Here is a 22,638-nt window from a genome sequence, read left to right as displayed (position 1 = left end):
GCAAACTCTTTATGTTTCTCTCCACCCTTCATGACACGAGTGAACATTTATTAGGAACTTACTGTGCCAGTTATTGTGCTAAGCACTTTACATCATTTAATCTTCACATTTAATCTTCACAATCCTCACAAGCTTCTGAGGTAAGTATCGTTACCATCTCACTTCTAAGCTCCCTGTCGAAAACTGCTTTTTCCCCAGTGCCCAGCTTTATTCCAGGCATGTAGTAGGTGCCAAATCTGTTGAATAAATTAACGAATCCCTATTTCACAGATACAGTAAGGGATCAAGAGGCTAAGTAACTTGTTAAAGTCAGATAGCTAATAAGGAGTTGAACTGGTATTGGAACCCAGATCTTGGCTCCAAAGCACGCACTTCAACTACTATTCTGTGACATCTATTGTCCCCTCTCAGGGCTTCAACTTTCAGGGCTTTGGCCTATGTTATCTCTACCCTCTTTGGCCAATCCAGCATAAAGTTTCAACTGTATTAAGACTCTTGTGTACAAGTAATAGAAATCTGATGTGAACAAGCTTAAGCAAAAAGCGGAATTTATTATAAAGATGGTAGTGTCTCAAAACCCAGGGATAATGCAGATGGGCCTTAGGAACAAATACATCAGATGCTTGAATGCAGCCAGGATTTTTCATCTCTCCAGCTCAATCCCAAATTCTCTATGAAGGTACATGAAGGATGGCTCCTGCTGCAGCCCTGAGGATAAGGCAGAGAAGGTGGTAGAAAAGGGGTGCTGGGAAGACAAAACAACAGATGTTTACTTATACTTCTCTTCTTCATGGTCCATCAACACATATGCCATCTTCCCCATATCTACAATTCCCAAATGTCCATACCTAACATAATCCACGGACAACTGCAAGTCAGATGCAACTTCTGCATCCGGAAGCAATAGCATGGCATAGACCTGCCCCTTCCTCGTCTACTTCAGCGACAAGCTAAACGTAACTCCTCTTGATCCTGCAACCTTTAATAAACTTAACTACTAACAATAAATCTAACATGAGAAATAGAGAAACAGATTAACCATAATCAAAATTCCCCTTTAGGAAAGAAGGGCACACCATTATCAGCCACCAGGACCAAGTATGCACCGAAGTGCACCTGGATAGGAACAAAGGGATAAATTACAGGCATAGAAAAATTTATGGGAGTCAATTTACCTTCTCACTTAACCAGTCTGTACTTGGGCCTAGGGCATACTCTAGAAGAGCAGCGATTCTCAAACTTGAGAGTGCATTAGAGTCACCTGGAGTGAGACCGGCAAAAACTTTCCTGACATGAACTCTCCCTTCAAACACCTGCACCAAGAGACTTGACCAAACTTTAGTATGGCTTCTAGCAGCCTAAGGCTAGTCTCTGAGATGACCCATTTCCCATCTGGAAAGCTTAGGGCTATCAAAAGAATTTATAGTTTGTTCTAGCCAACACTTAAAGATAGGCCCCTGACCTCCCTTTTAGAGCCTTGTGAGTTCTTCCCCTGTCCCCTTGAGATGTATATGTATCTCCTACAACTCAGATATTTCTTAAGTACCTGAGAGCCACTCCTTTGAAATGTAATCATCAGGAAGGCTAGGGCCTTTACCTCCCCCCCAGTCTGTAGGAGGATAGCATCCTAAGTTCAACAACTGCCAGCTAGCAGACCGAGCTGGCCTACTCCCTTTTACACTATCACCCACTTTTTGTAATTTTTCACTTCCCTCACTCTACTTGAGTCCTTGTGCCCTCCTTCTCTTTCTTCCCTCATCCTCTCTTTAAAACACCTAGTCACCTCTGTGCAAGTGGGAACAGAGCTCAGTTTTTTTTCCCCTACTGGCAGTAGTTACTGAATAAAATGTTTTCACTGCTTTAACTAATGTCGAGTTTTGTTTATCTTTGACATTACTTAAAATGAGTATTGCTGGCCCCACTCACGGTTTCTGATTCTGGAGGTCTGAGGTGAGGCCTGAGAATTTCTAACAGTTTGTAGGTGATGCTGATGCGCCAGTCCAGGGACCAAACTTTGAAAATCGCTGTTCTGACTCTGGTCCCTATTCACTAGATACGATTTTCTCGTGATAAAACTTCCTCAGAACCTAATTTGACTGCCTGTGGATTTCATTTGAGGGGACTCTGAATGCTTAATCAGTCCAAGAATCTTGTCAAATTATGCTCTTTGAATCTTCAGATCTACTAAAGGGAATAATCTGGCTCATCCTGTTGCAGTTTCTATTTCTTAGCACTCTACCTAACGACTTGGCTCATTCTCCCTAGCATTCCACTCAAGATCTTCAGTTCAGAGCTTAGGTAGGAAATAATAGGCTGTGTTCAAGGCTGTAAAGCCTCTCTTTTCTGATCTGCTCTGGGAATGTTATGCCTACCCTCTCTTTGATTCCAGCTAAATCCATTTACAGAAGGAGACCTCATCACATTTGGGGGATTTGGAGAACAAGGAATCTATAGAGGCTTACACAGATAACCTCATTCCAATTACCTAAGTGCCAATTTCCTAACCACTTGAACCACTGAAACATTTGACATGAGACAGAGTTCTACCACTGTTAATTCAGCAAAGCCCATGCTCTGTTTTGAGCCCCGAGAGCAGTAAGCAACTGCTTTGCTGCCAGATAACACAGAATGCCAACTTCCATTAACTGATGTGGGATATCTCCAATCTCTGCCAATTTCATATTTTAGGGTCTGTAAATTGCCATACTCTATTTCTCATATCAGGTCTTGAACTTTGTTTTTGGTCATAAGTAGTTTCTAACTACTTTGTAAAAGTAGTAATAATAAGTATATGGGGTTGCCTCACAGAAACCAAGGACTAGAAATGTTTCAGGAATGATAACCTGGAACTTAAACACAGTGAAGACTATGTCTCATCTCTGTGCTGAGAATCTGCATTTTTCTTCTCTTTCTGTAGATCAGTATCTTATACCTCTGTCCCTGTGGTGGAAAAATTGCTGACAGCTTCCAAGTTTTATGCTTAGGAAAAACTGATCTCTGTGGTTCAATTCCAGCTTTCTAGGGAATGAGAGTCTGATGGACCCAGCTTGGATTATTTGTCCACCTGTGACCCACTGAGCTACAGTTATAAGAACATGACAGTTTTTTCTGTAACTCTAATGGGAGGAGAGTCATTTCCCAGAAAAGGAGGGCTAAGCAGACAATCCAACAGGTGTTCACTGTACTAGAAAACCTCTATTCTTTTCATCTTTCATCCATTCAAGCTACTGTTCTCTACTTTCACTGGTCATTTTCAAGAGTTCCCTATATGCACTGCTTCACCATTTATTTATTCTTTGCAAATCTGTCTTGTTCTATCTCCACTATTCTTTTATGATAAATTCCTTTATGGAGCTTGAAGCTTTTACAGCTTTTGCATCCTAATAGACTGTTCTCCAACTTCATTCATCTTTACTACTCTTGGGCTCTGCACTTTTGCATTCTAACTCGGCCTGCCATGATCTCCCATCTCTCATGTTCCAAGCCAGATCTGGCTACTATTACAAAACATGTTTTCTGCCCTCCTCCTGCTAAGAGAGTGGGCCCTAGAGGCCAGCCAGAAGACTGGTGCTACATCAAAAATCAACTGAAAATCTATTTTTTTCAAAAGATTATGATTCTGTCCGTCCGGAATTGTAGCCCTTGCAGTTATTTTGCAAAAGCTTCCTGACAGATTGATTCACAATGAGGTTTAGAAACAAAGGTCCTAACTATACAACACTGTAGCTCAGTGAGTACTGGAAAGATACAACTTGAAGTTTAATTTGTATTGGTACTTATTTCCCACACCAAAGAGATTTTGAAGAAAAGGGATACTCAATTTCATTTTGTTTCTGCACTGCGTCCGGCAAATAATGTCAATTTCACCACTCATAAATTGGGGCCAACAATGCTTTGAAGAATTATGGTAGTTAAAAGTTAAGTGGATTACTACAGAAATGTCGGTTATCGCTTTTAAATTTCATGTGTCCCATCTCATTCATTAAAAGCTACGCATATTATTCCCCCACCACGCCCCAGCAAAAAAAAAAAATTCTCCCTCCTGGAGAATTTTAACATACTTCAGCTGAATTCAATTAATCCATTCTACTTCCTTTCCCATGATGCATCACTTCTCCCCAAACTCCTTTTCCTGGAAAAGGCGGTAAATATTCTGAAGCAACTAGGCGGACGCCAGGAGTTGTAGTGCAAATCCTAAACACATATCACACCCCACCACTTCGGATCCTGTGAGCTCAAGGGCAGAAAGGGGTGGTAAATCTTGTGCCTAGACTGCATCCTGAGGCCGTAGAGAAGACTACAACTCCCAGGATGCCCCTCCGCCCCGCCCCGCCCTGCTCCCCCTCCCCCGTCTAGAAAGCGAGTACCATAGAGAAGACGAGGCAACATGGCTCCCGGCGGTGGAAGGGAGAGCCTTCACCCCTTTTGAAGCGGTGAAGCGCGGCCGGGGGGGGGAGGGAGTGACTAGAGTCCATCATCGCTTTTATCCTCTCAGCCTTTCCTAAATCCGGCCGGCCTCACTCCTCCTCCTCACCCAAATCCAGTCTGTTGGTCTCCTCCCCACCCCGCCCTCATCCCCTCGCCCGCTCACCCCTCCCCTCGGGAATCCTTTTCCCGCCCCCTCGCCCCCCGCGGAGTGCGCACGCGTCTGTCCCCAGCTTCGCGCCCAGATCGCCACCTAACCTGCTCGCGCAGCCGCCGTCTCGTCTGCCCACCGACGAAGCATGGGCGTCCAGGGCTTCCAAGAGTTCCTGGAGAAGCGCTGTCCCGGGGCCGTGGTGCCCGTGGACCTCCTCAAACTCGCGCGCACGGTCTCGCGCCAGCAGCAACAGCACCAGCATCGCCAGCTGCCGCCTCCGGCAGCGCTAGCTCCCGGGGCTCCACGCACCGCCAGGGGCTCTGCGCCTCTGCAACCGCCACTCCCGCCCGCTGCCTTGGGTGCCTACTCCGGGGGCGCGGGGCCGACTCGGCACCATCACCCCGCTCACCACTTCCACCACCACGGCCAGGCGCACCCTGGGCTGCACCCGCCGCCCCCTCCGCTGCCCGGGGCCCGGGTGCTTGTGGACGCGGGCTCGGCGCTTCCGCGGCTTTATGGTGGCTACCAGACGGATTGGGTGTGTGGTGGCCAATGGAACGCCATGCTGGGCTACTTGTCAGCGCTATGCCAGGCTTGTGCCTATCCCGGCGGCGACGGCCTGGAGCTGGTGGTCATGTTTCCCGGGGGCCTGGGAAAGGACCGGCTGGCCGAGTGGGGCCGTCGGTGCCAGGCCGAGCGGCAGACAGCGCAACTGATCGTGGGACACGTGGGCAACAAGGGCACCCCTCCTCCACGGGCCTGGTTCCTGCCACCGGCCTGCCTGAGCCACTGCGTGAGGCTAGCACTCATCCGCTTCCGGGTCAAGGTGAGGGAGGGGCCGGATCTTAAATAATATGCCCCACACCTATACCCTCCCAGCTAAACACCTAACCACCCACTAACCTGCCACCCATCTACCCACTCACCGCCTAATCAGCTAATCCACTTGCCTAATTATCCACTGTCATTTTATCCATCCACCTTCCCCTTCATACCACCCCCTACCGATTCGCTGACCAACAGAAGTACATCTCTACCTGTGTCACCCCAATAACTCTTTACTTTCACTTATCCAGTGACCGGTCTCTGGGTTTTAGCCGAATTTCTTTTGTAGCCCCATCTTTCTCCTACTCTCTTCTGCCTCAAGCTGAAATGCCCTTTCCAGTTGGCATCTCTCTTCCGTATGTCTCTTTTCCAACCTTGCAGCAAATCAGTTAAACAAATGTTACATGAATACCTTTCGTCTACAACTTTCCCCCCATTTGACCCATTGAGATTTTTTTTTACCCATGTGTCCGTTCAGTCTTTTTCATTTGCATATGCTTCTGTTTCCTCCTGCTTTAGCCTAAACAAAAAATTTAAAAACCCACTGACTCAGTCACTGTTCAACAATTATTAGACCACTGAGAGTAAGGGGTTTAAGGGACATGTGAGACATGGGGGTCCTACCCTTGGAAAATCAAATATGTAAGCATGGAAGATTTATTTAATGGTATAAGTGTGTATGTGATTATGCTTCATGGTACAGATTGTAAGTACAGTATCTGTTGTGTGTGTGTTGGGGGATATCTGTGGGCTACTATTGTAAGGGGAGGCTTCCTCAAAAAAATTGGATCTCATTTAGTTCTTCAGGGATGGGTTGGATTTGAATGGGTTATGGGTTTGGGAGGAGGCTGCTTTAAGTAGGAGAAAGAATGAGGAGCAAAAGGAATATCAAGCATGTTAGGCCCCATGGGCAGTTAAGTCCAATCTCTGCATGTAGTTGGTTACTGTTTATGGGGCCTGGGGGACAGCTTGGCAGCCTCCCCAGTTCTTGGCACCACTCCTGCTGCTCTGATACTTTCCCATACTCTTAGGTTTCAAGTTCTTACGTGTAGGGAATAGCAAGGTTTGGGAAGTAAAGGAGGTGGGCAGGAAGAAGAAAAAGTACAGGGTTGGGTAGGACAAAATCTCAAACCCTATTCCCATCCAAGGCTCTTGGGTATGTGCTCACAGTTAAAAGACAGGACAGTGAATTTTGAGAATGATAAAGAAATGGTCCTGGGTGGAGTAATGAGGAGGAAAAAAAATCTCATTGAGAGACTGAAAGCTTGCAGTGGTCATAGAGTTTGTGGCCATAGTTCAGTCATGCTAGAACGCCTTGTGCACATCAAATCTGTGCCTGGGCTGGATAGATTATAGCTGTTTTTAATAATAAGAAAATCCAGTCATGAGCTATCTTAAACATATATAGTAGAAAAAAATAATAGACATTCATTTGCTTGCCTTCCTGACCATATTTCAGTAAATTCTTCATTCATGATGATTCTTTCCACTTTGTTTTCATTGCTGCCACCCAAGCTTTAAGGACTTTTTACCTCATTGTCATTAACCTGGCTGCTGGCAACAATGACTAATGGAATGCTTAGTAGGTGTCAGGTGCTAATCTATGTGCTTTAACAACAAAATTATTTTATTTGATCCTCACAATAACCTGTGAAGCAGTATCATCCCTGTTTTCCAAATGAGGAAACTGAGGCACAGGAGGTTTAGAAACTTGCCCAAAGTCACCCAGCTATTAATGGCAGAGCTGAGGTTCTGGGATCCATGCCCAGGCAGTCTGGCTCCAGAGCCCATGCTCTTAACAACGGTGCTCTAAGATGAATCTTTCTAGAGTGCCAATGTGATTAGATCATTCCCATACTCAAAATGTTCCCTGGCTCCTTGGTAAAGACAGGTCTGGGTCATTCGTTTATATTCATTTATTGAGTGCTTGCTGTAGGCTAGGTACTGTGCCTGTTGCTGAGGATTCAGAGGTAAAAAAAAAAAAAATCCCTGTACTTAAGGAGGTCAGTTTAGTGAAAGACAAAACCGAGTTGCAGATACTGTTAGCTAATTGCAAATGATGAAAAATATGGCCCCTACAGGGGGCATAGTTAATTCTGGGTGAGGGTTTGAAAGTTGGGGGAGGCTTCACAGATTGGTGCTGAGCCTTGGAGAGGGCTGGAAAGGATAAGCAACATGGTGGACAAGGGTGTGGAAACCTAAAATGGCTAGCCATGAGATCTGAATGGATTTGGATTAGAGGTTGGCAGGAGAATTAAACACGGAGTATGGATTTGTGGTTTCCAAACTTTTTTTGTTCATGCACCCCCAGCAGTCAAAAGTTTTGAGAAGCAAACTTAATATGGCTTGCCAAAATTCTCCATCACACATAGTCTCATTTTTTAAATCCCAGCAGTTTATCACAATAAGATGGATTGATATGTGATAAAGCAAGTGTGGAGAAAATGGTAGAATCTCAGCGGTGGGTATTTACTCACTGTAAAATTTCAACTTTGCCAAATGTTTGAAGTTTTTCATAATAAAATGTTGGGGAAAAAATTCCCAGCAGTCCTCTTCAGTCCTGAGAACTACCATTTGGGGAATATATAAATCTTATTCCCTATACTACATTGTAAACACTCTTTGATCTTTTCATATTCTCCATAATATCTTGTATATTTTGGGTTTAGGACACATTTTTTTCCTGAATGAATAGGTAGGTCAGTAATTCTAAGTGGATTGTATGTGTAACCTAAAAAGTGTGTAGTGTGGCTCTTAATATAGTGAATTTAAGACTGACTGCAAAATCACATACGTAAAGAAATTATTTATTTTCGTTACCAGTGAACGAAGTTCTCTTTCCTGATTTTGGTTGGTGATCTTTGTTGTTGGAGTGATGGAGAGCTTCCTGGTTTATAGTACACACTTAAAAGATACTGGTTAATAGCTGAGGTAAACAGCTGTGATTTGCTTTTATAGAGGAGTGTTCCACTATTTTGAAGATAGCAGATTTTCACTCAGATGATCTGCATGCTTACCACTTCTTTTGACTGAAATGCTAGTGCTTCAGAACAAAACCCACTACTGTATTTCTCTTCTTGGTTTTGTTCTTCAGACTAAGCTACAAAATGAGTCTTTATTCCTAATCTTATTTCCGTTTGTGCAGGTATTAAATAAAAGATAAATTGCTGGGTTGTCTCGTTAACGTTAGGTAACTTAAGACTGCCCATGAAAAGATTATTGGCATGAATTTTGTCATTTGGTTGGTTTCATTGCTATGTCCTGCAAACCTTTGTAAGTGTAATCGTCAATAGCATTAAAATGAAGTAAACTGACCAATTGCTAGCCTGGGTCTCAAAAGTAGAGCAGCCAAAAGCAGTTTTAGAATGTGGTTTGGGAAATGATGTGGGGTGGTTATGGGGATGAATACTTTAACGGTTAAAAAAAGATAACACATAAAACCCACCACTTCACAGCTATAATTCTTTAGAATGGGACCAATTAAAGAAAAATGAGTTGATTTAAAGAAAAGTATTAAGTTACAATACTTGGATGTGGCAGAAATCATGTTGGTAGTACATGAGCGATCAAAGTTTTGAAAACTCTGACCAAGAGCTGATACCATTTTATGCTTTCATTCTCTAAAACGCAGTATAGCAATGACTGCTATGCTTCCGGGTTATTTACTTATACCCTCAGTGCCACTCCTAGGTGCTCTAGTGGTAGGAAAAATTATTAATAATAATTATTATTACTTCCTCAGCACCAAGTTGTACATAAAGTGCTTTTTAAATACCTCATTTATTCCTCACAAGCTTGCAAGAATGCCCAGTATTCTTCCTATTTCTTTGGTCTGGACACTATTAGGTGCTGGATAAAAATCCCTGTTCTGGGTCTGTATTGCTCGAAGTCCCTTTCCACAGTTCCACTACACTATTTCCTTCTTTTTAGAAAGAATTTTTTTAATGTGTATTTTTGAGAGAGAGAGAGAGCAAGCGAGAGTGAGCAAGGGAGGGGCAGAGAGAGAGGGAGACACAGAATCTGAAGCAGGCTCCAGCTCTGAACTGACAGCACAGAGCCCGACATGGGGCTCGAACTCCCCAACTCTGAGATCATGACCTGAGCTGAAGTCAGACACTTAACCCACTGAGCCACCCAGCCGCCCCTATCCGCTTCTTTTTGTATCTTCTTGTGTAAGATTGTGTACTTTTATTGGCCAGATAATATGAATAAATACATGAAGAAAAATAATAATAAATCAATTTGTTAAGCACTCTATGCCAGCATTGCTAAATGCACAAATACTACCAATATAAAGCACATGTGTAAGCTAAGTGTGAAGTGAGTGAGTCCTAGCAATCTTTCTTTTCTGCCTTTTCAGTCTCTCTCTCTCTCTCTCTCTCTCTCTCTCTCTCTCTCTCTGTGTGTGTGTGTGTGTGTGTGTGTGTGTGTCTCTCTCTGGTTTCTTTCACTTACAGCATAAACAAATAATCTTCAAACAACAAAAACCTTGCCTTTACTTTGTAATTCCCTTAAGCCATTATCTTTATCCCTGTTCTTCCCTTTTAACCGTTATTCATGAACAAAGAAGACTATTAATTCCCATTCCCTAGCCTATTGCCACTTGATATCTAATGTCACCATTCTGAAGCTGCCGCATCCATTTCCACTGTTACCCTTTCTTGGTCCTTTTTGAGGTAATTTTCACTATTGAGCTATCCTTTCTTTAAATTTCCTTCCTTGAATTTCATAATGCTGCTCACTTCTGATTCTCTTTATATGTCTCTAGTTCTTTCTCCTTTCCTAAGTTATTCCTCCTCCTCTGCCTGCTTCCTTAAGCTTCAGTGTTCTCAAGACTTCTGTCCTAGTCATATTCTCCTATATTCACTTCCTGAGCAATCTTCTCCATTATCATGGCTTTAAATATTAACTATATTCTGATGATTCTTATAGCTCTTTCTCTACCCCCAACCTCTCTCATGAGCTTTCAAAGTATCTTTTCAGCTCTGCTACTCAATGTCTTACAGGTCACTTAAATTAAAAAAATATTCAAGATGGAGCTCATTATTTTCCCCCAAAACTTGTTCTATTTTCAATGTTCTCTTTTCCTTTGAACCTTGTCTTTTATCTATTTCAAGCCAGAAAAGATGGAGTCCTTAATTCTTCACTCTCCTGTCACCTCCCATATCCACTTGGTTACCCAGTCCTGGCACCTCTATACCTCAAAAATGTCTCCTGAGTCCAGCCACTTCCACCCCCATTGGCTTAGTTTAGGCTGCCATCATTTCTTATCTGAACCATGAAAATAGCCTTAACTTTTTCCTTTACCACTTTCTGGACAAGAGCCCGTCTTCTACATTACTGTCAGGGATATCATCCTGAAAACCAAAGCCGACTTCATTGTGTGCCCAAAGATAAACACTAGCTACTTTTTACCTACCCTTCCAAGTCCAGACTTCTCAGCCTGGCGGACAATGCCTTTCACAGTCTGATCCCAAACTCTCTCCAGCCTTACTTGGTGTTTACCCACACCTGGTCCAACCATTCGGAATGTCCCAACCATTCGGAACTTTTTAGTTTCCTGGGTATACAGTGTGTTCTTACATAGTGCTTTTCTTATGTCGCTCTCACCCTTGCATAGCATATTCCTACATATTGATCAAAAATAATATGACTCTTTCCCAGCCAAGGTTGATGATGTGCTACCCAAATGCTCTTGAATTACCTCTCATTTTTTCTCTTTCATAGTATTTTTATATCACATTTAATTCTCTTTTTTCCCATGCTGTACATTACATCCCCAGAGCGTATTTATTTTATAACTAGAAGTTTGTATATAATTCTCTTTTAATTGAATTCCAAGAGGGCAGGGATTTGCTTTTAGGGCTGGACACATTGTATACAATAATGGTTGTTGTGAGAGAGAGATTGGTTGGTTGATTGACTATAGAGAGCTTTAAGGGTCAGATGAGGAAGAATTTAGAACCAGTGTTTTATAATGTTACATATTAATTCCCTATAAATCAACTTAAATTCCAAGTGGAATTGAAAAACTCTGTTAAGTAAAAGTAAGTTTGGTAGCTACTTAGCAATACATTTATAGAATACATTCCTTCTTGGTGGTAGTAACAATAGCTACCACATGGGCTGGGTACCTTACATAGATTCATTATGTCATTTCATCCTCACAACCACCTCTCAGGATATATATTAATGTCCTTTTTTTTTTAATGGCTAAAATAAAAACAGAATCAGCATAAGTTTGCACTGCTAGAAAACGGTTGAGCCAAGATACAAACCTAAATATATTTGAGACCAAAATCCTTCATCTTTAACATATTGCAAAATAGCATAGTTGCATTTCAAACTAAACCTTTTCCAGAATATTTTTCTTAATTTAGCTTGTGGAGCATAATGGCTAAGACAACAGAACTTGGAACCAGACTGCCTGGGTTTAAATCCTTGTTTTTCTCCCTACTAGATGGGTAAACTTAGGCAAGTTAGCCTTTCTGTGCCTCCGTTTCCTCATCTGGAAAATGAGGGGTAGTAATAATACCTGTGTCACACATTTTGTGGTGAGTCTTAAACAATTTAATGCAAGTAAGGTGCTTATAACATTACATGGCACATAGTAAATCCTATATAAATGCCAGCTACTATTACTTTGAACAGAATATCTTTGGTGCCATGTATGTTGGACCTAGATCATTTCACTCTCATGCTTTAAGCTTAGGATGGTGGCCTGCAGAGTCCTTCGTGTTCTGCCTGCCATTCTCTGGCCTCATTTCATCCTATTTGTCTTCTCAGGACAGTGAATGGTTTTCAGTTCAAGTAACATTTTTTGAGCATCTTCTTTGTGCCAGACCCCATGCTAAGTACTATGAACAATGGAATTCATTCATTCAATAAATATTTATTGCACGAGTCCTGTGTGCCAGGCACAGTTCAAGATTATGAAGATAAAGTAGTGAACAAGACAGTTTTCTGATCTTATGAAGTTTACATTCTAGTGGGGAGGACAGACAATAAGATAAAAAGACAAAATATATATAATATTTTAGGTGGTATAGTAAGTGCTGTGGAGGAAAATGAAGTAGGGATGTGAGTTAAGGGAGTGTTGAGGTCAGGAGGATACTCTGTCTCTCCAGGACCTTGTTAGGTGAGACAAGTATGAAAATACTAACAATATGAGCCCAGAGGATCATTTCTCTGGCCCTTGTCATAGGCCCAAGGACATAGTCAATGGAAGTGGCAGAACCACGATTTGCATACCAGACACCAAAACCCTTACTCTTTTACCATAAAGGAAATTACAAAGATTATGGCAAGGATGGCAAACTGGCAGCCAGTAGGCCCATACATTTTTTTAAAGAACTCCATTGATCTTTATTGATCAGCAGTGTTTTGATCAGTAGTGTTTACCAGAATCTGAAATCAAATAGCGGGTTTGGACTGAATATTAAGGCATCATCTAGTTGAATGATGTTTCATTTCCCTCTATCATTTAACTTGCATTATATGAACACATTTCTTTTTTGAAAAATAGGGATTTCTTGCCAGCATTTAAAAAATTGTGAAATGTTACAAAAAATTCTGACTTTCCAACCACTCTTGAACTATCAGACCCTTTGGCAACACCGATTGCCCCCTTTTGCTGAGCCACATGGTCTTCATTTATTGGAATCTCTATGATTCCATGGTATCTTCCTGGATACAGTGACCAAGTACCTCTTGCCATTCATGATAGCCATCTTATATCAATGGCTCCCAATGATTCCCACCTGCTGGTATTCACACTCTTGTGTAATCTCCCCCCATCCCTTGTTTATGGGCTGGACCTAGTGACTTGTTTCTAATGAACAGACTACAACAAAGTGATGAGATGTCACTTTCAAGATTAGGTTATTAAAAAACTATGACTTCCATCTTGTTTGCGCTCTCTCTCTCTCTCTCTCTCTCTCTCTCTCTCTCTCTCTGGCTCTTCTTGCTTGATCACTCTGATGAAGCAAGCTGCCATACTGTGAGCTGCCCTATGGAGAGGCCCACATGACAAGAAACTGAGGGCAACCTCCAACTAACAGCCAGTGAGGAACTGAGGCCCTCAATCCAACAACCCACAAGGAACTGAATCCTGTCAACAGCCAAGTGAGTGAGCTTGGAAATGGATCCTTCCCAGTTGAGCCTTGAGATGACTGCAGCCTTGGCTAATACTCTGATTGCAGCCTGTGAGAGACCCTGAGCCAGAGGACCCAGTTAAGCCATGCCCACAAATACTATGAGATAATAAATGTTTTTTTTTAAGCCACTAAGTTTTTGGGGTAATTTGTTACACAGAAATAGGTAATGAAAACATCATTGATTGTTGTACTTTTTAATAGTAGTTTTGATAAGCATGAAATATTTCTTGCACCCACATCTATGAAAAGTGACAAAATCACACAAGAAGGTCATGTATTTAAAGATAATTTTTTTAATTCAGTGACAAGAGATTGTTGTGCTATAGTGAAAAGACCAAATGAATTGAAGTCCAAAGACTTGCATTCAAGTCACTAGTGGGATCTTGGGTAATTTATTATTTCATTTTGAGAATCTTCATTTATGAAGTGGATAAGAAAGTGATACCATGTTTCCCAGGACAGTCGAGAGAATTACCAGCTATAATATATGTGAAACCTACTACATACGTGTTAGTTCATATTAATTTCAGTCTCTCCTGTGTTTCCATAGTACTCTATATATTTCCATTGGCTTGTACCATAATATATTGTGATTATCTGTTATATGTAGGCGACTTGATCTCTGCATCTACTCACACAGTATTTGGGCACATGGCAAGTGTGCAGAAAGCACTGGTTGGAAGAATGAACAGTTGTTACATAACTAATGAAAATTTAAAAACACTAAAATATGCTTAAAATTCTTAACCGAGGTATCTTTTGTCTTTGGGAAACTTCCTTTTGCCAATTTGCTGATAGGCATATCTGTAAAGAGGTCAGTTTCAGCAGAAAGGTCTTCATATCAGGTCACTATGTAAGGCTTAAATTTGGTCTATTGAACAATTCTTAGCACAGCCAAAGCACCTGAACCAGAACTGTACGAGGAGGCTAGTCCATCTTCTGGGCACTGTTATGGCACAAAGAATACACTGAAGTACTTAAGTCTCCATACATTTTATGCCCTAAGGCAAAAAGCAGTCATGGAGCTTGAGGTGTTGTCTACCATTTGTAAGGCTTCCATTTGTATCTCAAATACCAGTTTTAGATATTCACTCTCTCTCTTAAAAAGCTGGCAATAATCATCTGAAGAAGATCACATATTTAAAGGAAAATCAGAGAGAACCTATTTCTTGGTGAAAGTGATGAGTATTCCTCTATATCTAAATAAAATATGTCTGTTGAAATACTGCAATTTAAGACACCATTTTAAAATAAGCCATTGTAGGAAATATGACCAGTGTATAAAAATGAAGAGTGCTGAAACAAAACTTTTAATAGGGCTTGGAATTTCAATAGGCTGTGTTTTGGAATACAGACAGAGTAGGTGATACTGTTATGAAATGCATTTATATAGTAAATGAAAGCATTGCCAGGGCTTGAAAATCTTGTCGGTGGTAGTTTAAGAAAATGTCTGTTGAATACAGCAGAAATTACATAATGAACAAGCATTTGTAAAGGTACGAAATACTGTTGCTCAGGATGTTAAACATTGGTGGCTGAACATTTTGGGGACAGTAAGTTATTTGTGAAGTTTTAGATCTCAGTTGGCTACATAGATATAAGCACTCCCCATATAGCTGTACACTTCACTGTGCCTAGCCAGTAGTTCTCACAGTATGGTTCCTGACCAACAGTACTGTATCACCTGGAAACTTGTTAGAAATGCAGATTCACAGACCCTAGTCCAGACCTACCATATCAGAAGCTGGAGGTGGGGTTTGTCAATCTGTTTTAACGAGTCTTCTAGCTGATTCTGATCCACCCTAAAGTTTGAGAAAAATTGCACCTAGATATAATTCATGTGTTAAGAATTTTGATGGAATCTAATTCTTTGGGACTTGGAGCCTATGACAGGTACATTCACAAATACCTGGATTTTGTGTGTTAAGGAAAGTCATGAAATTTTTGGTATAGGTTGGTCAAAATTATGACTACAGAAGGTGCTTCTGCCATAGTGTTACTCTTGGACTCAGAATATTTCAATTTGAAGCAGAAACACTTTATAAGGACTTAAAGATTTTAATTATGTCACTCCTTAGGATTCAATTATTATGCAAAAATGTTCAAAATGAATCATGTTAGGAACTAGTGATTAATAATGTGGCTTACACCAAACAAAGCTGAATACTTTGAGTTATTAGATGCACGTTATGGAAATCTGCCCTATTATATGTAGACTGATTGCCTTGGCTGAGGTGTGGTACTGAAGATACTAAAAAAAGGGACTTCTGGCATCCAAAGAGCATTCAGTGCACCAGCAAAGATTGAAATAGAATACTTGACCTGTTTGGTTGACATTGCAACTCATCTAGAGAGGCACTCTGAATAAAAGCAGGTTTATTCAAAAATACCTTCACAAATGTATGGTTGTATTTGCTCGTTTCTAGCAAAATTACGCCTTTGGGAAACTCATTTGGCAGGTGATAAACTGGCTGACTTTGCTGAAATTGGTTTCCAAGAAATGAAAGTGATGGCCTGAACTACATTCCCAAAATTGTGAAGTTGTCTGTTGCATTCCAGGAAAGGTTCTCTGGCATTATATTTTCAGAAAAGGAACTAATATTGTCCAGTTAGCCTTCCTCAATGTTTATGGTGTAAAAGAAGAGCTACAATGGAGATAACGAATTACTGTTTTATGGTATTGAAAATGAAGCATGGTGTCATTGGAATACCAGAATTCTACAAATATCTTGGGGGTCGTTACCCTAAATATAAAAAACAGTGTGCAAAATGTCTGTGTTTGGAAACTCCTACCTTTCTAAACAGCTGTTTTCTATTACAAGATGGGATAAAATTAATCATTCCCAAGGACCCAAAGCTAAATTCTTTACTGCACACCCCAACACAAAAATACAAAACCTAACATTGACCTCCTGGCACACTTGGCATCAGACCTCCTGTTCTAAGTTAAAGGAGAAAAATCACACACACAGATGTAATGATTAACTTTTTTCTATTTTTAACTTGTGTTATTAACTTTGAATTTTAAGATGTAAACTCCAGTATCTTGTATGTTTATATCATTAACACTGACAGTGTGGTGTAGTTTAAAAGAAATTAGGGGCACCTGGGTGGCTCAGTCAGTTGAGTGTCCGGCTTCGGCTCAGGTCATGATCTCGTGGTTCATGAGTTTGAGCCCCGTGTCGGGCTCTGTGCTGACAGCTCAGTTAGACTTTGAGGCACAGAGGCCTTGCAGCTGAAATATAAACTGTCCATATTTCTATTGCTAAAGCAGACTTATACATAATCCACCCCTCCCATTGGCTTTTCTTATGCTTCCTCGTCATCTCTGATTTCTTTTCGCTTTGGAATTGAGAACAGAGGGAAAGGTGGACTACAGAGCTCAGCCTGAGTCAGATACCAGTTTGGATTTAACACTATGTGGGGAATGAGGCTAGCAATTCAAGAGAATTTGGGATGAATTGGAGGAAGTCAAGTATCACAGAGGTCAGAAAGTGGTGTTGCTTCTGTATTAAGCTCTTTCTGTGGTCCAGGCAGGCTTCTAGACAGCCAGATGGATATAATAAAATCACAACAACTAACAAGCTCACAATCTATTTATTCTTTATGGCCCTGTGATTATTGTATTACTTTATGAATTGATCTGAAGTTAGTGAATACTCAGTTTTCCAGTAGCCTTTATTTGATAAACATGTTCTATGGAAAGAGCATTATTTTGCAGATAGACCTAACTAGGTTCAAGTCCAAGTTCTGCCATGTGGCTGGCTGTATGATTTGGGGCAAGTTATTTAAATTTTTCTATTGAGAAAGAGGGGGGTCGCCTGGGTGGCTTAGTTGGTTGAGCATCCATCTTCAGCTCAGGTCATGATCTCGTGGTTTGTAAGTTTAAGCCTTGCATCAGGTTCTCTGCTGTCAGCGTGGAGCCCACTTCAGATTCTCTGTCCCCCTCTCTCTGTACCTCCCGCACTCATGCTCTCTCTCAAAAATAAATAAAACATTCGAAAAAAGGAGGGAGGGGGATTAAAGATACTCATTTCACAGATTTAGAAAGATAAGTGAAATACATCTTAAATTATTTAGCCTGGTGCCTATCATGAAATAGTAATCACTAGAATGTCACCTCCATGAGGACAGGAATTTGGGCCTCTTGGTCACTACGGTATTTCCACACCTAGATGAATGTCTGGCATGTATCCGTGCCTGGTCCAGTAAACACTGGTTGAAAGTCAAAATGTACCAAGAAATCATGGCCTTCATGGCGCTCACATTCTAGTGATAAATACTTCTAGTTGTTTCTAATAGCAAGTGTTTTTCAGTAAATTATTTCTGAAAGAACCAAAGTATGAGAGATAAAATGGAGGGGCGCCTGAGTGGCTCAGTTGGTTAAGCATCTGACTTTGGCTCAGTTCATGATCTTACGGTCTTGCAGTCCGTGGTTTTGAGCCTCATGTTGGGCTGTGCTGACAGCTGGGAACCTGGAGCCTGCTTCAGATTCTGTGTCTCCCTCACTCTCTGCCCCTCCCCCACTTGTGCTCTATCTCTCTGTGTCTCAAAAATAAATAACCTTAAAATTTTTTTTAAAGATAAAATGGAGAATATGAGCTCAGGTTGAAGAAAAAGCAGGAGTACCTTTCCTGTCTGGTGGTTTTGTCCAATTCTCCATCTACCCAAATACTGGTTTGGTAAGCACAATTTGAAAGCCACTTCTTTAGACTACTTGCTATTGGAAATGAGACATTAAACTTTTTTCAGAGAGCTGTTTCCCCCTGAGTTTTATAAATAAGTGTTGCTTCCTCTAGAAATCATTGCCCCATTGACTGGTCAGGTGCCTTTGGTCTATGTTTCCATGGCACCCTATGATTATAACTTCTTAATGTATTAAGTGTCTTACTCTGTGCTTTCTGCCTCCTGGCACTTAGAAGGCCCCAATTCATATTTGTTGTATTGAACAGTGAGCTACCAATTAAAAGCTAGAGGCAGTTGTTGAGAATCTCAACTCTTACTTTCTTTAAAGGTCAAATGTGCTTCTTTCTTGATTAGTTACTTGGGTATGTTATTGTTTAAAGCTCACCTAAATCATTTCAGTCTCCTGAAAAATTACAAAGTTAACAACTGAACTGGATCCGTTTGAGCCAGGAACTGAAAGTCCTTCTGCTTACAGATGGTAGCATTCATCATACATGTGGAAATGGAGCCAGGGTACTCAGCTATTCTGAAGGGTGTTGTGGCTAGAAGGCTTCTTCCTTGCCCTGATCAGGATTTAATTGCCATCAGTCACTCTAGATGATATTTTGCTAAAAAATAACAATCTGACTAGAGAGCACTGTTTCTTAAACTTACCTCATCATGACAATCATCTGGGGTTCTTGAAAGCAACCTCAGTGTCTATTGTTGGATGAAAGAGTAAAGAAAATATGGCATATACATACAATAGAGTATTATTCAGCCTTAAAAAAGAAGGAAATCCTGCCATTTGGGACAACATAGATGAATCAGAGGACATTATGCTGAATGAAATAAGCCAGACACAAAAAGACAAATACCATTTAATAAGGAGTCTAAAATTGTCACTAATAGAAGCAGAGAGTAGAATGGTGGTGGCCAGGGACTGTCAGGAGGGAATATTGGGGAAGTATTAGTCAAAGGGTACAAAGTTTTGGTTATACAAGACAAATGGGTCCTAGAGATCTGAACAGCATAGTGCCTATAATTAACAATACTGATTTGTGTACATAAAACTTTGCTTAACTTATGTTAAGTGCTTTTATCACAAAAAATAAAGAGGGCAGGAGGAAACTTTTGGAGGTTATGGACATGTTTATGGCATAGACTGATGCCAGTGATGATTCTTATCTCTGACCTCAAGGTGTATACGTTAATTATGTACAGCTTTTTGTGTGTCAGTCATACCTCAAAAAAAAAAAAAAAAAAATATATATATATATATATATATATATATATATATATATATATATTTCTAGGCTAGCGCTAGACCTACTTCATCATACTCCTCAGAGTCGAGAGGCCTGGAATGGGAATTACCTTCAGGGAATGGAGGTAAAAGGTCTGCAGGCATAACCTCATTTTATTGTATTTTGCTTTATTGCATTTCACAGATACTGCATTCTTTACAAATTGGAGATTTATGACAACCCTGCATCAAGCAAATCTATCGGTACCATTTTTCCAACCGTATTTGCTCACTTCCTGTTTCTCTATCACATTTTGGTAATTCCCACAATATTTCAAACTTTACTTTACTATATTTGTTACAATGATATGTGATCAGAGATCTTTGGGATGTTCCTCTTTTTCATTGTTTTGGGGCACCACAAACATCATCAATACAAGATGGTGAACTTAATAAATGTGTGTGTTCTGACTGTTCTACTGACCAACAGTTCAGGTTTCCCTATTACCCGAGACATAAGAGTATTAAAATTAGGCCAATTAATAACCCTACAATGGCCTCAGGTGTTCAAGTGGAAGGAAGAGGTGCACATCTCTCACTTAATTTTTTAAAAAAAAATTTTAATGTTTATTTTTGAGAGAGAGCAGGTGAGTGCATGAGCAGGGGAGGTGCAGAGAGAGAGGAAGAGACAGAATCTCAAGCAGGCTCCATGCTCTCAACCCAGAGCCCGATGCAGAGCTCAAACCCACAAACCGTGAGATCATGACCTGAGCCGAGGTTGGTCACTCAACCAACAGCCACCCAGGCGCCCCACATGTCTGTCACTTTAAATCAGAGGCTAGAAATGATTAAGCTTAGTGAGGAAGGCATATCGAAAGCTGAGACAGGCCAAAAGCTAAGCCTCTCATGCCAAAAAGGTAGTCAAGTTGTGAAAGCAAAGGAAAAGTTTTTGAAGGAAATTAAAAATGCTACTCTAGTGGGGCACCTAGGTGGCTCAGTCGGTTAAGCCTCTATCGATTTCGGCTCAGGTCATGATCTCAGGGTTCTGAGTTGGAGCCCCATGTTGGGCCCTTCACTGACAGTGGGGAGCCTGCTTGGTATTCTCTCTCTCCCTCTCTCTCTCTCTCTGCCCCTCCCTTGCTCACCCTCTCTCTCAAAAATAAATAAGCTTGTTTAAAAACGGTACTCTAGTGAACACATGAATGATAAGTGAAACAGCCTTATTGCTGTTATGAAGTAAATTTGAGTGGTCTGGATCAAACCAGCTACAACATCCCCTTAAGCCAAAGCCTAATCCAGAGCAAGGCCCTAACTCTCTTTAGTTCCAGGAAGCTGCAGAAGAAGTTTGAAGCTAGCAGAGGCTGGTTTGTGAGGTTTAAGGAAAGAATCCATCTCCAGAACATAAAAGTGAATGGTAAAGCAACAAGTGCTGATGTAGAAGCTGCAGCAAGTCATCCAAAAGATAAAATAGTTCATGAAGGTGGCTACACTAAACAGATTTTCCATGTAGGTGAAATAGCCTTCTATTGGAAGAAGATGTCCTGGGGTGTCTGGGTGGCTCAGTCAGTTAAGCATCCGACTTTGGATCAGGTCATGATCTCATGGTTTGTGAGTTTGAGCCCTACGTCAGGCTCTGTGCTGACAGCTTAGAGTCTGGAGCCTGCTTCAGATTCTGTGTCTCCCTCTCTCTTTCTCTCTCTCTGCCCCTTCCCCAACTCACACTCCTGTCTCTCTATCTATCTATCTATCTATCTATCTCTTTCAAAAATAAATAAACATTAAAAAAAATAAATAATAAAAATTTTAAAAAAGGAAGACGATGCCCTCTAGGACTTTCATAGATAGGACAAGTCAATGCCTGGCTTCAAATATTCAAAGGACAGGCTGACTTGCTAGGGGCAGAAGCAGCTAGTGACTTTAAGGTGAAGCCAGTGCTCATTTATCATTCTGAAAATCTGTGGACCCTTAAGAATTATGCTAAATATACTCTGCCTATGATCTATAAATAGAAAAACAAAGCCTGGATGACAGCACATGTATTCACAACAAGGTTTACTGAGTATTTTAAGCCCATAGTTGAGACCTACTGCTCATAAAAAGAAACCTTTCAAAATATGACTGTTGACAGTGCACCTGGTTACCCAAGAGCTCTGATGGAGATGTACACAAGATTAATGTTATTTTCATGTTTTCTAACACAGCATCCATTCTGTAGCCCATGAATCAAGAAGTATGATTTCAATTTTCAAGTCTTGTAACTTAAGAAATTTTATAGGGCTATAGCTGACATAGATAGTGTTTTCTCTGATGGATCTGGGCAGAATACACTGAAAACCTCTGGAAAGAATTCAGTATTCTAGATGTCATTAAGAGCATTCATGATTAATGGGAAGAAGTCAAAATATCAACATTAACGAGAGTTTAGAAGAAATTGATTCTGGTCCACATGGGTGACTGAGGTGTTCAAGACCAACAGAGGAAATACTTGCAGATATGGTAGAAATAGCAAAAGAACTAGAATTTGAAGTGGAGCCTGAAGATGTGACTGAATTGCTGCTATCTTATGCTAAAATTAATGGGTGAAGAGTTCACTTTTATGGATGAACAAAGAAAGTAGTTTCACAAGATGGAATCTACTGGTGAAGATTGTTGCAATGACAACAAAGAGTTTAGAATATTGCATAAACTTAGTTGATATGCAGTGGTAGGGTTTGAGGGATTGATTTCACTTTTTAAAAAAATTTTAATATTTATTTTTTTTTGAGAGAGAGAGAGAGGGAGACAGAATCTGAAGCAGGCTCCGTGCTGTCAACACAGCCTGTTGCAGGGCTCAAGCACACGAACCTTGAAATCATGAACTAAGCTGAAGTTGGACGCTCAACCCACTGAGCCACCCAGGCGCCCCAATTGACTCCACTTTTGAAAGAAGTTTTGCTATGGGTAAAATGCTATTGAATGGCACCACATGCCACAGAATAATCCTTCCTGAAAGGAAGAATCGATGAGACAAACTTCATTGTTGCCTTATTTTAAGAGATTGCCACGGCCACCCCAGCCTTCAGCATCTACCACCCTGATCAGCCAGCAGCCATCAACAATGAGGCAAAACCCTCTACCACCAAAAAGTTTATGACTTACTGAAAGCTCAGATGATTGTTAGCATTTTT

General features: G+C 41.0%; 1 protein-coding gene and 1 long non-coding RNA gene across 3 annotated transcripts in view; one reads left to right on the top strand and one right to left on the bottom strand.

Annotated features, from left to right (window-relative positions):
- Positions 1-531: 531 nt before the first annotated feature.
- LOC109496520 lies at positions 532-4,558 on the bottom strand. Its single transcript, XR_002152574.3, has 2 exons — positions 4,368-4,558; positions 532-745 (listed from the first exon to the last, which is right to left on the bottom strand). It is a non-coding gene; the product is annotated as an uncharacterized LOC109496520 (long non-coding RNA).
- Positions 4,559-4,572: 14 nt separating this feature from the next.
- The window catches only part of FAM120C (family with sequence similarity 120C), a 121,030-nt gene continuing 102,964 nt past the window's right edge, over positions 4,573-22,638 (top strand). Inside the window, exons 1-2 of one of the 2 annotated variants that reach the window (XM_011291753.3) lie at positions 4,573-5,405; positions 13,390-13,688. In XM_011291753.3, coding sequence (XP_011290055.1) covers positions 4,725-5,405; positions 13,390-13,407 — 699 coding nt within the window. In that variant the 5' untranslated portion in view covers positions 4,573-4,724 and the 3' untranslated portion in view covers positions 13,408-13,688. Of the gene's footprint in view, positions 5,406-13,389; positions 13,689-22,638 lie in introns of those variants that run through there. The other variant, XM_006943756.5, reaches the window with a different exon arrangement.

The sequence above is a fragment of the Felis catus genome, chromosome X (assembly GCF_018350175.1).
Source record: "Felis catus isolate Fca126 chromosome X, F.catus_Fca126_mat1.0, whole genome shotgun sequence".
Classification (NCBI taxonomy): domain Eukaryota; kingdom Metazoa; phylum Chordata; class Mammalia; order Carnivora; family Felidae; genus Felis; species Felis catus.
Note: the sequence above shows the minus strand (reverse complement) of the source record. Positions and strands in the feature narration are given on the sequence as shown.